This window comes from Rhinoraja longicauda, chromosome 4 (genome assembly GCF_053455715.1).
Source record: "Rhinoraja longicauda isolate Sanriku21f chromosome 4, sRhiLon1.1, whole genome shotgun sequence".
NCBI lineage: Eukaryota > Metazoa > Chordata > Chondrichthyes > Rajiformes > Arhynchobatidae > Rhinoraja > Rhinoraja longicauda.
The window spans coordinates 24,965,612-24,981,628 of NC_135956.1; the positions used below are offsets into that span (position 1 = coordinate 24,965,612).

A 16,017-nucleotide genomic window follows, 5' to 3' on the forward strand; every position below is an offset into this window, starting at 1 on the left:
TTGTGCTTACAACTTGGATTCTTTAGCACCCGAACTCTGCATGCTGTGCTACTCAATTTCAATCAAAATCATTATAGAAAATCATTACTGAATGCAGCCCCTGGTTTTCCTTCTGGGTCCTCGATGTATCTCTTGTGTGGAGAAGCCTGTAGCAGCATAATGTCAAAAGTGATAGCAGTAGAATTAGGCCATTCAGCCCATCATGTCTACTCCGCCATTCAATCATGGCTGATCTACCTCTCCCGCCTAACCCCATTCTCCTGACCTCTCCCCACAACCTCTGACACCTCTACTAATCAAGAATCTATCTATCTCTGCCTTAAAAATATCCACTGACTTGGCCTCCACAGCGTTCTGTGGCAAAGAATTCCACAGATTTACCACCCTCTGACTAAAGAATTCGCCACCCTCTGACTAAAGCATCCAAAAAAGCATTGTACATCTGGACATTCCTTTCATAATGTTAATCCTTTCAAGCCTGACTCATGCCAGTACGGGTTGCATGCGAGCATACAGATGAGAAACTGGAGCAGACTGCCCATCCCCTCAAATTTGCTTCGCCATTACATTAAGTAAGCGCTGATCTGATTCCAAACCCAATTCTGCAATCCACTCGACTGCAGATACCTTTCCCTCTTTGCTTTTCTTGAATCTATTTTCCTCTGCAAAACATTCAAAGTCTCTGCTCCCTCTGTCCTTTGAAGAATAGAATTCTAAAGGCACATGAGCCATTGAGAGAAAGGTAAACTGCTTCATTTCTGTCTTAATTGAATCTTCTTTTGTTTTCAAATAGATTTTTATACAAGAGGAATATGGTTTCCACATGCATCCTGCCAAAACCCCTCAGGATCTTACATACTTTAGTCAAATCCTTCTATGTATCAACAGATCCCAGTCAATGCAAGACAACCTGTTCATTCCAGGTTTTGGTCTTAAGTCTACTTTGAAATGGTGGCAAAATTCCAGCAGAGGGAACTTGAATGAGATAGGAGTCCAGAACCAGGGGTCACAGTTTAAGAAAAAGGTGTAGGCCATTAGGACTGAGATGAGAAAAAAACATTTTCACCCAGAGTTGTGAATCTGTGGAATTCTCTGCTACAGAAGGCAGTGGAGGCCAATTCACTGGATATTTTCAAGAGAGAGTTAGATATAGCTCGTAGGGCTAACGGAATCAAGGGATATGGGGAGAAAGCAAGATTGGGGTACTGATTTTGGATGATCAGCCATGATCATATTGAATGGTGGTGCTGGCACGAACGGCCAAATGGCCTACTCCTGCACCTATTTTCTATGTTTCTAGGAGCTGTTTAAGTAAATCTCCCACCTGTGTTGCTTTCACATTCCAACCTTTGGATGTCATTTTTCCCACATTCATGATCCCCACTACAGCAAGATCATCTCCCCTAACCTCCATCCCGATGTAACCCAAACCCTACACCCTCCACCAACTAACCTTCAGCCTACCTGACTACAAAGTGCACCCCTCGATCATCAATTACAACCTACTGACACCATTGGTGACCTATTCTTACATTGGTTTTTTGATCAAACGATTGATCCCTTGGTTTGCCCCCCAAACTGATCAGGAAGGCTGGCTCTGTCCTGGGGATGGAGTTGGATTCATGGGAGGTGGTCTTGGATGGGAGGATGCTCCTCAAACTGTGGAGCACCCTGGACAATGCAGGTGTCACCCTCCATGACCCACTGGTCAACCTGAGGATTACCTTCAGCAACAGACTGGTTCCAACAAGATGCAGGACAGAACGTCACAGGAGATCCTTCTTCCCTGTGGCCATCAAACTGTACAACTCCTCCCCCTTCTGTTATGGGGTAGACTGACTCCCCCTCCCATCCCCGCCCCAATCTTTGCACATCCCCAATCCTTTCCACTTGTCACTTTGATTTCTTGTTTCATGTATTTTGTGTTTTATGACTGTTGGCAGATCAATTTCTTTCCTGGGAGAAATAAAGTTCTATCGTATCGTAAGGTATCCCCCACAAACACGAAACCCTGCCTCAGACACCGACTTTCCTAATTAACTTTGGGTTTACTTTAACAGCAAAATAATCATAGGAATTTTCAACAAGGGCTGTGCAAAACCTTTGAGTAATACATGATACCTCGGACCTTGAGCATGGCTGCATCTATCAGCAGTGAATTCTTAAACAAAACATCTCACCCTGCACTCTCTCTTCTCCCCTCTCCCATCAGACAAGAGGTACAGACGTTGGAAAATGTATACTTCCAGATTCAGGTTCAGCTTATTCCTAGCTGTTATCAGGCAACTAAATCATCCAATCACCAACTAGAGAGCAGTCCTTAGCTACCATCTACCACATTGGAGACCCTCAGACCTTAACACAGTAGAGGTCAGCTTGTCAGATTACAACAGCACCTCCCTTGTCTGCGCATTTGATTACAATATTTAGATTGTTACTGAGTAAGCTGGGAAAATTGGTAGATCAGATGCATGCTTGCAGTGGAGCAAATGCAATTCTGGATTTAGTGTTGTGTAATGAACCGGATTTGATAAAGGAACTCAAGGTAAAGGAACCACGAGGTGGCCACAACATGATAAGATTGAACCTGCAATTTGCGAGGGAGAAGATGAAATCAGAGGTGTCGCTATTACATCTGAGCAAAGGGGACTACAGAGGCATGAGGCAGGAGTTGGCCAAAGTTGACTGGAATGGGCCCCTAGCAGGGGTGATGGTGGAACAGCAATGGCAGGAATTTCTGGGAATAATTCGGAAGATGCAGGATCTTTTCATTCCAAAGAGGAAGAAAGATTCTAGGAGGAGAATGAGGTGACCGTGGCTGGCAAGGGAAGTCAAGGACAGTATAAAACTAAACAAGAAGGCATATAACAGAGCAAAGATTAGTGGGAAGCTTTTAAAGAACAACAGAATGTGACTAAAAAGGTAATACGGGGAGAAAAGATGAAATACGAAGATAAGCTAACCAATAATATAAAAGAGGATAGCAAGAGTTTCTTCAATAATATAAAGAGTAAGAAAGAGGCAAGAGTGGAGGTAGGACCAATGGAAAATGATGCAGCAGTGATAATGGGGAATAAAGAAATGGCAGAGGAATTGAATAACATTTTTGCATCAGTTTTCACAATGGAATAAACCTGAAGTTCAAAGAGTCAAGGGGTGGAAGTTAGTGGAGTGGCTTGGGAAGCTGAATGGGCTGAAGGTGGATAAATCACCTGGACTGGATGGATTGTACCCTCGGGTTCTGAAAGAGGTGGCTTTAGTAATTGTGGAGGCATTAATAGTGATATTTCAAGAATCACTAGAGTCAGGAGTGGTTCCAGACAATTGGAAAATTGCAAATTTTATCCTGCTGTACAAGAAGGAAAACTATAGGCCGTTTAGTCTGATGTCAGTGGTTGGTAAGATTTTAGAGTCCATTGTAAAGGATGAGGTTATGGAGTACTTAGACGTTCACGATAAAATAGGCCGAAGTCAGCATGGTTTTGTGAAGGGGAGACCTTGCCTGACAAATCAAATGGAATTCTTTGAAGAAGTAAATAGCAGGACAGACAAAGAAGAGTCAGTAGATGTTGTTTACCTAGATTTTCACAAAGCCTTTGATAAGGTGCCACATGAGAGGCTGCTGAGGAAGATGAAAGCCTACAGTATCAAAGGGCAGATACTAGCATGGATAGCAGGCTGGTTGGATGGCATGGCAAAGTGGCAATCAAAGGGGCGTTTTCTGGATTGCTGCCAGTGACTAGCGGATTTCCGCAGGGATCGGTACTGGGGCCGCTGCTCTTCACATTGTATATTAATGATTTGGATGAGGGGATTGAAGGCTTTGTGGCCAAGTTTGCAGGTGATATGAAAATAGGTAGAGGGGCAGGTAGTGTAGAGAAAGCAGGGATTCTGCAGAAGGACTTGGACAGGTTGGGAGAGTGGGCAGAGAGGTGGCAGGTGGAATATAGTGTAGCTAAGTGTGGAGTCATGCATTTTGGTAGTCTGAATAAAGGCGAGGAATATTTTCTGAATGGGGAAAGAATCCAGAAAGTGGATGTGCAAAGGGACTTGGGAGTGTTGGTGCAGTATTCCCCAAAAATTAATCTGCAAGTCGAATCGATAGTAAGGAAGGCAAATGTAATGCTAGCTTTTATTTCAAGAGGGCTAGAATACAAAAACAGGGATGTAATGCTGAGGCTCTATAAGGTGCTGGTCAGGCTGCATTTGGAATATTGTGAGCAATTTTGGACAGCATATCTGAGGAAAGATGTGCTGGCTCTGGAGAGGGTCCAGAGGAAGTTTATAAGAATGATCCCAGGAATGAGTGGGTTAACATATGATGAGCATTTGACGGCACTGGGCCTGTACCTGCTGGTGTTTAGAAGGATGAGGGGGGACCTAATTGAAACTTACCGAATAGTGAAAGCCTTGAGTAGAGTGGATGGGGAGAGGATGTTTACACCAGTAGGAGAGTCTAGGACTAGAGGTCATAGCCTCAGAATTAAAGGAAGTTCCTTTACAAAGGAGATGAGGTGGAATTTATTTAGTCAAAGGGTGGCGAATCTGTGGAATTCTTTGCTGCCGAAGGCTGTGGAGACCAGTCAATGGATATTTTTAAGGCATAGATTCTTGATTAATACGGGTGTCAGGAGTTATGGGGAGAAGACAGGAGAATGGGGTTAGGAGGGATAGATCAGCCATGATTGAATGGCAGAATAGACTTGATGGGCCGAATGGTCTATTTCTGCTATTACCTATGACTTCCCTGCGTTTGGCCCATATCCTTCTAAACCTGTCCGATCCATGTACCTGTCTAATTGCTTCTTAAACGTTGCGATAGTCCCTGCCTCAACTACCTTCTCTGGCAGTTCGTTGCATATACCCACCATCCTTTGTGTGAGAAAGTTACCCCTGTAAAATTCCTACAAAATCTTTCCCCTTCACCTTAAACCTATGTCTCCTGGTTCTCGATTCCCCTACTCTGGGTAAGAGACTCTGTGCGTAAGACATCTTCAGCACATGCCTCACATTGCACTTTGTTTGTAATTGAAGGGAAAGAGAGTAAAGGTGATTTTTTTAATGCTGATGGAACTATACTTCATCCCATTTAGGTTGAAATTTATTTGTTCTAGACCATGTTGCACAGTTAGATCTACTGTCTGGTACTTTGCCTGCATGCTCAGTCTTTTATTTGATTTGCATTAAGTTATCATCATGCTGAGATGAGGGAAAACTTTTTCACCCAGAGAGTTGTGAATCTGTGGAAGTCTCTGCCACAGAAGGCAGTGGAGGCCAATTCACTTGATGTTTTCAAGGCAGAGTTAGATTTAGCTCTTAGGGCTAACGGAATCAAGGGATATGGGAAGAAAGCAGGAACGGGGTACTGATTTTGGATGATCAGCCATTATCATATTAAACATAGAAAATAGGTGCAGGAGTAGGCCTATCGGCCCTTCGAGCCAGCACCTACTTTGCATTACAGCAAATTCATTCTTCTAATTCAAGCCAACAAGTAACATATTTAGGACTGCTACCGCAAACCACATACCTTCCTTGTTGGTTGCTTGATCTAGCTGAGGCGTCCTTATCTCCCGGATAACTGAATTCTATTGACCGTTTGCTGCGGAACTGTTGTGAAAGTGCATTGAATTGTCCTTTCGTTCTACAATCTGCATAAACAAAGAGATCATTTTGAAGCCAGCCTTGCATTTATCTCCACGGAAACAGCGGTTTGTACCAGCGACAGAAGATTACATTTTGTTTCTATGTTCAGGAATAACATATAGCTTCGTCCTTTCTCAGAATTCTAAATTCCTGAACAACATTGATTGTGTTATTCAAAAAGATTATATCCTACTGGTTTTATTGGATTCCAAGTAAATGAATCTGTGATGTAGGAAATGTGTAATCAAATTGTAAAAGATATACTGCTGCTCATCTATTACTAGCTGCACAACAGAGCAAGACAAGGACGTAGTTACCGTCCGATGGCTTGAGCTTCAATCTATTTACAAGTTGAGAATTTGCTCAGTATTGTGTGCACATAGCTGCCTACATATGAGGTTTGTGGAACTCAATTTACACTAATTAAGGGAATTCTGTTGCAGAATTACTGTCAGTAATGTAGCAGTAGTGCCACAAGAGCAATTTTGAGGAAATAAAAACAGAAAATGCTGGAAACACTCAGCAGGTCAGCCAGGATCAATGGAAAGAGAAGCGAAGTTAACATTTCAGGTCAAAGACCTTTCGTTAGAATGTGTTACATTAACTCTGTTTCACTTTCCATAGCTGCGACTGAACTGCTGAATGCTTCCAGCAACTTCCGATTTACTTTTATACTTCCAGCATCTATGGCTTTCAATATTTTCAGTTTTGAGGAAATCCACAATGTTCTTGTCTCAGGCCAGTGGACAGAACGTATATAGACACAAAAAGCTGGAATAACTCAGCAGGGACAGGCAGCATCTCGGGAGAAAAGGAATAGGTGACATTTCAGGTCGAGACCCTCCTTCAGACTGAGATTCAGGGGATAGGGGAACAAGAGATATAGATGGTAATATAGAGAGATATAGACAATTGGACAGGATATGCAAAAAGCAATGATGATCGCTGGGCGGCACGGACTTGGAGGGCCGAAAAGGCCTGTTTCCGGCTGTATATATATGATATGATATGATATGATATGATCAAAGAAAGGTGGAGCCCACAATGGTCCGTTGTTGCCTGTGGGCTAGGTGATAATGAGTAATACAGATAGTGAAACTCAACAGGATGACAGTGAAAATAATAGTGGCGATTAGGGTGGGGGAGGGGCAGAGAAGAGGGGATGCAAGGGTTACTTGCATAGTACAGAAAATCAGTTGTATAGTCATTATCATTACCCATTATCATCATACATAGAAGCCTGATTGGATGCAAGGTAGGGCTGGATTCAATATAAGTGCATCCATATCTATATAGTGAACACATTAATGCATCTACAACTGAAGTTTCACCAGAGGCAGTGTGGGCACGTTATGACATTAGTCAGCATGCAACACCAATTTGAAACCGCCGTTTCTATTTTGGAGCTCAGCACTCAAGATGATGCCCTCTTTTAATCTCTCACAGCTGAACATCTGTTCAGTATCAGGCTGTACCTATCACCAGCACTATTTAAAGGGATTGTCATCTTCTTACATTTTAAATACTAAATGATTCCCACTGCCCGTTACAATGATTCCATCGGCATGGTTTAAAATTACTGAAATCCCCAGGGAACAATGGGACAGGCGCTAATGGAACTTATCTGGGCATCAAGGCTTTGAGATTGAACAGGATACAGAACAGGATACTCCCAGACGCGGGAGATCATAGTCATAGAGTCATACATCACAGAAACAGGCCATTCAGTCCAACTCGTTCATGCCAACCAAGTTGCACCATCTACGCTCGTCCTAATTGTCTGCTTTTGGCCCATATCCCTCAAAGCATTTCCTATCCACATACCAGTCCAAGTGCCTTTTAAATTGTTCACCTTGGATTACAACCTGAGAGTGTATGACAGAAAAATCTGCTGGTAGAATGAAGGGGGCAAATGTAGAAGAAAGGGACCTCTACAAGCGTCTCTATCTGCTCAGGATGTTCAGGGTATAATTCTCACACCTGAACCTAGAAGGTAAGGAACAATGGATTGGGATATCTGTTTGCTGGCAGTGTGGTGTAAAAATGATGTGAATGATGTGAATTATTCATGCATTGCAATTCCAGCACTTGTTTTACAGACTATTGAATTTGGTCTCTTCCTCGGGTGAAGCATCCTGTAACATGCGTTGAGTACAGAAACAAAGAGCATCTGTGCATTACACTTTTTTTTTTTCTAAATTCACTTTCATTGATCAATTAAAGTAAATTTTGGAAGCAAGAGTTAAAAGCACAACCCCCAGAACATTTGTTTGTTCATTGCAGATCAGTGAAGTTGTATGATGATAAATATTGCTGCCTTGCTCTCAAGAGCAACATTAGGAAATGCACATATGTGATCTGCATTGGTGGAACATTGATCTTGCTGGCTGTACCCCGACCTGATGTCATCAGCATTGTCCTTGGAGAAGTCGCCATAGTTTTTGATTTGCTTCCAATTGTAAACTATAGTTGAAAATGAAAGGATGGTGGGATTATTTCAAAGGGTAAGGGTAATTTATTATTTATTGATTATTTCAAAGGGTAAGGTAGGCTCAGAATATTGTCTCAAATTGTTGGCCTGATTGCTAATTGCATTATTTTTCTTGATAAGAACATTGCCAGCAACTACAACCAATGTGGTTAGTCTACTCACTCTCACTGTAGGTAATATTAAAAAGTGTGCAGTGTGATATATTATTCTAAAATTACCTTTTCTGTGAATATCCCTGCCAGACTTGAGCAGTTTCTTCTAACTATCATGCCACTATCATGCCACTTCTAGAGGAACGTATCGGAATTGAATCCTTTGAAGCGGCACATAAAATTCATTTAAATTCAAGCCTTGCTTTTACTTACATACCCTATTATTATTCCCTACTTACCACTACCATTTTCCCCTTTGTTAATTAATCTCTTGCATTTATGCCTTCTGCAGCAGCACAAATCTTCCCATTTTTTCTTCTCTTCCCACTCCCACTTTGTCTCTCGATTTGCTTTAAACCCTTTACATTTCTAACTGTCCCCAGTTTTGATGAGAGGCTATCAGGTTGGAGTGTTAGTTTTGGTTCTCTTTCCGCAGATGATGCCTGGCTGATGACCATTTACAGCAAATTCCTGTTGCACGTCTAGTTAAATATATCAAAGGTAATTTGTCTTTACAATTATTTCTAACCAGTTTGACTGAAAAGGCTGTTGCTCCATACTCTAATCTCCATCAATGCAATGCACATGAGAGAGAAATCAATATCATAAAACATGAACACAAGATGAACAGAGCAAGGTGGACAGTTGCAGACAGGAATGAATGTTAGTGTAAAAGCTTTATGTACCTGTTGATTTTAAACTTAGTGAATTTATATTAAAGAAAGACACAAAGTACTGGAGTAACTCAGCGGGTCAGGAAGCATCTCTGGCTAAAAACGATGGGTGATGTTTCGGGTCAGGACCCTTCTTCAGACGAATATGCCAACCCAAAACGTCACCCATCCTTTATCTCCAGAGATACTGCCTGACCTGCTGAGATATTCCAACACTTTGTGACTATCTTCGGTATAAACCAGCATCTGCAGTTCCTTTCTACCCATGAATTTATATTAATATGTCTGAAATACCATGCCATGATTGACTTTCTTGCGATGTGATGAAATGGATTTGGAGTCTTCTCTCGGCCATACACTTTACATCATTTATTACTGAAGGTGCACTGAAGACTGCTCTGAAATATCCTGACTGGTTGCACCATGGCCTGGTTGATCAATTCAATGCCCAGGAATGCCGAAGGTTGCTGTGAGTGGCGGACTCAGCCTGGTCTATCATGGGCACACCCCTCTCCACCTTCGAAAGGACCTCCATGAGGCACTGACTCAAGAAGGCGACATCTATCATCAAGGATCCCTACCTCTGGGCTATCAGCTGGGCTGCTATCAGCAAGCAGAAGGTACAGAACCCTAAGGTTCCACACCACTGGGTTCAGGAGCAGCTACTTTGCCACAAACATCAGCTTCTTAATCCAACCTTTACAACCCTAACACTACCTCATTCATGGAACAGATGTTGTACTAACATGGACTTGTTTTCTAATTGTGTCTTGCCCAAATGTCTTGTTTTTGAAGTTTTTTCTTTTTCATTGTCATGTATAATGTACATATAGTTTATGTTTTGTGTGTTGCCTGAGTCTATGTGCCTATAATGCTGTTGCAAGCAATATTATCATAAAATGCTGGAGTAACTCAGCAGGACAGGCAGCTTCTCTGGAGAGAAGGAATGGGTGACGTTTCGGGTCAAGACCCTTCTTCAGACGAATATGCCAACTCAAAACGTCACCCATCCTTTATCTCCAGAGATACTGCCTGACCCGCTGAAGAAGGATCTTGACCCAAAACGTCACCCATTCCTTCTCTCCAGAAATACTGCCTGTCCTGCTGAGTTCCACCAGCATTTTGTGATCTACCTTTGAATTAAACCAGCATCTGCAGTTCTTCCTGCACAAGCAATATTATCTTGGTCCTGTATCTCACTATACTTGTATGACATTAAACTCAACTTGACTTATCTCTCTAAGCATATAACATTAGCCTGATGTTTCTCAGTTTCTCCTAGAAAGAATTTTGGATGTAAACATAAAAATTAAGGGCATTTTGGAGTACATCAGAAAAGTTTTCTTTGATTTTGTCTTATTAGTTAACTCACCGATTGCCATTGAGCTCTTAGCAAAAAGAAAACCAAATTTGGATAATCTTATGATTCAGAATACCTTTTTGAAGCAAAAACCTACTATGCATAATAGCCTAAACATTTGTAAAACATTTCTTTACATTAACTTTCCCCAACATCAGCTATCAAAAATACCCAATGTCCGGAGTTAGTGAAGGGCAGTTTATGATTAGTTTTAAGAGGATCATATTTGCAGTTCAAAGTTAATTATGCAAGACTGAAAAAAATACATTCAATATAATCTACATTTAAGCAGATCTTTGATCTTGAAATCAAAGATGCCTGTTGCGGACCGCAAATGCTTCTGAATATTACTGCTTTGATAAATTTGCATTTGGTTCCTTAGATGAAATGCTGAAATATTGAATTTTTTTTTTCAATCATCATTTTAAAAACTCGCCTCGAACAACAGGTTTTGTTACTGTCTCTTCAAGATATGTCATCAGCCTAGACAGCCTTATGAGTTGCTGACGCATATGGTAAAATGAATCCTGCAATCCTGGAAGTGCAAATTAGTCAAGTGAACTCCACATTAATATTTAGCAATCATTTCACTGAAGCAAAAGCTTTCATTCCTAAATTAGACTAAAATTAACATGAAGCCTTGAACTTTTCATTTGGTGGCACCCTTGAAATGAAAATCTTTGATGTATTAACAGGCATCCAAACATGAAATTGAATACTGGGCACTGAATATTCATATCACAATGACGAGTACAGATATATTTTTTTAAAACACCAGTGACAAACCAAAATTGTTTCCAGATGCCATCTGGAGTCTAAGGTGGAATCATATCTGTGTAGTTCTCTGATATTTGTTTCATATTAGATATAAAATGTGCATTATCCAGCAATATATTCAGGATGGAATCCTGAATACAATGTTATTAAAGGAACAAACATGGGCCATTCATGAAATTGGGTTTAGATTTTGTCAGGTACAGCGTTAGGGGGCTCGTTTTGCTGATGACCAAAGGGTTACATTTGTTTGAGTGAGGTGCGCATTTCTATAAATGCTATTAGCAATTTAGAGCAAATATGTTATAAAATCTTGTTTTTTAAATTGCTTTGTTTTTCATTTATAGGACGGACTTCATTTATTGCCTGTCTCATGTTACCCTGAGAGGGTGGTGGGGGGTTTTTAGTTGAATTGCAGTGTTTTGACACAACACGGCACTGTGGCGCAGTGGTAAAGTTACAGCCTTACAGCATCAGAGACCCGGGTTCGATCCTGACTACGGGTACTGTCTGTACGGAGTTTTTACGTTCTCTCCGTGACCGCGTGGGTTTTCACTGGGTGCTCCGGTTTCCTCCCACACTCCAAAGACGTACAGGTTTCTAGGTTAATTGGCTTGGGTAAAAATTGTAAATTGTATCTCGTGTGTGTAGGATAGTGCTAGTATATGGGATGATCGCTGGTCGGCCCGGACTCGGTGGGTTGAAGGACCTGTTTCTGCGCTGTATCTCTAAACTAACCTAAACCACTTTGAAGAATGGTGTTAAACATTTGACATAGGATTGGAGACATACAGTGGGCAGTCTGGATTAAAAACAGCAAGTTTTCTTCACTGAGAAAATTTTCCGAAAGTAACAATTAATTAATACAACGGCATGAAAATAGCAAACAGAATTTGCAGTTCCATGCAGGATAGTTGTATTTATCCAGCCAAGTATCGGTATGTTTTGGACTCGCATGTAAATGTAGATGTCCCAATCGTACTGCTGAGCTTCTCAGTTACTCTACACTGCTGGACTTATCCTGTCATCCAACTGAGGAGTAAAAGTTTAATGAGATTTTCAAGTGTTCAAAGGAGTCCATTTTCAAATCCTGGGCCAGAGGTGGACGGTGGGTCGTACCGAAGTTGGAGACTGGGCGGTCAGGCCAAGGTGGACAGCGAGAACTAAGAGGGAGGGGGCGCTGAGAACTTAGAGGAACCCGGTGAGGGGTGGGGGGGGGCAGGGGTATTGGCGAGGTTACTGAGAATGAAGAGGGACCAACATGACTAGAACGAGTATATATTTGTAACTTTGTGGGCGCCAGAAATGGGGTGACTCTTTCGTGTTCTTTGTTTATTGTGTGCAAAAAACAAAGAATTTCACTGAATCCAGGTACACGTGATAATAAAGTATCACTGGGAACCTGGTTTCAGGATACAACTATTCATTTTAATGGTAATTGTTGGCCTGCAGACGAAATAATGGTAAGAATAACATTACATTATTTTTAAATATTTGGGTTTGTTTTGGTGTCTTTAATTATTAAAAATCAACAAAGATTACATAATTGTTCTTTTATTTTTAATTCCAGTAATTTTTCATAAATTTTAATTGATCCATTTTTAAGAGTTTCTAAATATATCAAAAATCAGAGATATTAGAAGCACTTCCACAGATGTTAAAGCTGAAGTGTCCCTTGTTCTGGCACATCCACATGACTCAATTGGTCATTCAGGGCTCGAGCACTGTTCAGGACCTTACGTTCTGGCTCAAACTCTCCACACTATCCAATATCTTGGTCTCCCTTATGTGGAAGACATAACCCCACTTGTAAGTGCCCTGGCGGTTATTCTACATTTTCCTGAACTGAACCATAACAGTTCATAGGATTCATGCTCATGGAAAACATCATGGAAATCAGAGACTGAGACCAACTCGCCTTTGTTCTTGTAATTACGAACACGGTGGTAGATGCGATTGAATTGCTGGATGAGTAGTGATATGCGCTTATGGGAATCACGGACATTAGATAAAAGACCTGAAAGAAGATCTTACAACAAATAATTAAAGCAAGGAAAGCTCACTCTTCCAGAGAGACCGTCTTAAACCACAGAATGACAAAACAAAGATAATACATACAAACGAACAAATCACACATAAAGAAGCCACACAAATAAGCAAAGGGAACAAAATTGCATGATAGTACATGACAGTATTTTATACTTGTAACAAAAGCCAACTGTGTGAAAAAGTCTTCACAACATTTTATTTGGGGAGGAAAATCAACTGCAGGAATTGATTTTATGGAGACTAGAGTATAGAATTATGGAGACTTCACGTTGGTTAATTATTTTGTTACAGTTCAATAAATCACAGCTTTTTTTAGTACTTAAGTACTCCATTTAGCATTTAAGTACTCCAAAAACAGATTTTATTATTTCTGTCTGTTGCTGGATGGAGGAAGTTACATACTTGCCTTCAAAGAGGTATGCATTTTTAACATTATTTTTAATTAAAATGAATAAATAACAGAAATGATCTGAAATAGAATTGATTTCCTCTCTCTCTTGTGATATTGGATTCTTGCTCTCTTGCTCTATCTTTTGTGATATTGATGTCCCTCGGACTATCCTTGGCCGGACTTTGCTGGCTTTATCTTGCACTAAACTTTATTCCCTTGTCGTGTATCTATACACTGTAAATGGATTGATTCTAATCATTTTTCTTTCTGCTGACTGGTTAGCACGCAACAAAAAGCTTTTCACTGTACCTCGGTACACGTGACAATAAACTGCACCGAACTGCTCTTTCTATCAGTATACATCTCTGTTTTTGTCACTTTATAGTGACTAATAAGATCTCAAGATGATTCTCCATAAACTCAAGCTAATCGCAGGTTCAGCCAGTGCTTGTCATTCATACACTTGCAAACATTGACTTACAATGGCTCTTGCTTCAGCATTCCCTCAGTTTCAGATTTCTCAGCATCAAGTTCAAATCTCTTCCCACACACCCCATCCCGCCTCCAGATGTGTAAAGTCATGCGGTGTTCCAAGACCCCTACATCCTCCAGCTATGGCCTTTTTGGCCTTCACTTTCCTGGCCATGTGCCATTGGGACACTGAGCTCTCTAACCTCTCCTTAAGTCACTCTGCCTTTCCAGTTTTCCAATGCTTCAAGCCATTCCTTAAACAGCACTTGGTCTTGGTTCAGCATTGCATTTTTCAATTTATGGTGATTTTTTTGTATATGCTTATAAATACAAATACAAATTGTAGCCAAAGTACCATCAGCATTGGCCTTGTTTGCATAAACAGTGGACTAATTCTGTAAAACAACTCACACTGAGTACATACCTGTTCCCAATTTAGAAATAATTAATGAAATAACTGATTTTATCTCATTATGAAATAAAATGAGTTTGAATTACTTTGATTTTCATTACCTGTTGGCTTCCCAACTGTCTTGTAGCAAATGAGATATATTTCTAGTGTAAACACAGTTATAAAGCAGAAGTAATGAGCTCATCTTGAAATTTGATGTAATGTAAAACATTCCATTAATCTTTGATCCCTGCTACCAAAATTGCACAAAAGTAAAACAGAATCATATCATTAGACATTTCAGGTGAGAAATGTTAATCGTAGACATTCAATATCAAATACTAATCACATGATGAATGTTGTATTTGTTTTCGAAAAGTTTTTTTTAAACTTAACAACTTCACCCCCAAAAAAATCAATCAGATTTATGATTACTATGTAAAAAATCTCCTTAATGTAAACCTACTTGATATATAAAAATGTCTAATGTCTGAGGGCACAATATCCTCAATTACTGAGCAAAGTGAGTAAATGGTATTAAAATGGAAGACAAAAATGGTATTCAAAACTAAAATCTCCAGAGCTCTTCTTATTTCCTACCTGATACAACCAGAATAGTCCTTTGTTAATTGGAAAGGAACTGAGCTTACTAACACTGCAATCCACTTTAATTGATGATGGATGGAACTGACCTTCACAACAGTCTTGCCACACCCTTAAATCAATTTTCGGGATTTCGTCACAGTTCACATATCCTTGTGGATACTCTGCTTTGAGAAAAACATCCGTCTGGACCTGTTGAATGTCATCGCCATTGTCACACAGGACTCTTGCAAGAGAACTTTGCTTCAACTGCGTTAGTTGAGATGGAGTAAACACCCCTGGATTTTCATACCAGAACCTGAATAACACATAAAAAGGTGAAGGTTTATTTAGTTTTTGCATTAAATGAAACATCAAATACCATAATTTATTTTAAAAGACTGAAGGTTAACATTTATTTTAAAAGACTGAAGGTTAACTGAAGGTTAACAATTTGATTTCAAGTTATTTGAAATAATTTGAAATCAAATATATGAATAGTTTAGTTTAGTTTAGAGATATCATGCAAAAACAGGCCCTTTGGCCCCTCGAGTCTGCGCCGACCAGCAATCCCCGCACATTAACACTAATCTACACACACTCGGGACAATTTACAATTATACCACGCCAATTAACCTACAAACTTGGATGTCTTTGGCGTGTGGGAGGAAACCGCAGATGCCGGAGAAAACCCATGCGGCTCACAGGGACAATGTATGCACTCCACACAGACAAGCACCTGTAGTCAGTATCGAACCTGGGTCTCTGGCGCTGTAAGGCACCAAATCTACCGCTGTGCCACCAGAATATAACAGAAGAAGACCACAGTCCTTTTACAACCATTTTGGTCATAAAAGGAACTCCTTAGGTTTCGCCCACTGCTTAGCCCTCAGTCTGTAGACATGTGGATTGCAACCCAGTAACTGGGGTCGAGGACCACTGCTCACTCACATTTTGGGGCTTGGTTGTGGAATGTTATTCAAGGAGAGTTTCCAGTAGAATTAAATGCAAAGTGAAATGTTGATAAAAGGGATAA

At 40.5% G+C, this 16,017-nt stretch overlaps 1 protein-coding gene across 1 annotated transcript in view; it reads right to left on the reverse strand.

Moving 5' to 3' along the window:
* LOC144593002 (peroxidasin homolog) overlaps positions 1–16,017 on the reverse strand; it is a 291,006-nt gene that overhangs the window by 14,871 nt on the left and 260,118 nt on the right. The window contains exons 19-20 of the mRNA XM_078398417.1: positions 15,092–15,300; positions 5,531–5,651 (exon numbers count right to left, since the gene is read on the reverse strand). Coding sequence (XP_078254543.1) covers positions 5,531–5,651; positions 15,092–15,300 — 330 coding nt within the window. The remainder of the gene's footprint in view (positions 1–5,530; positions 5,652–15,091; positions 15,301–16,017) is intronic.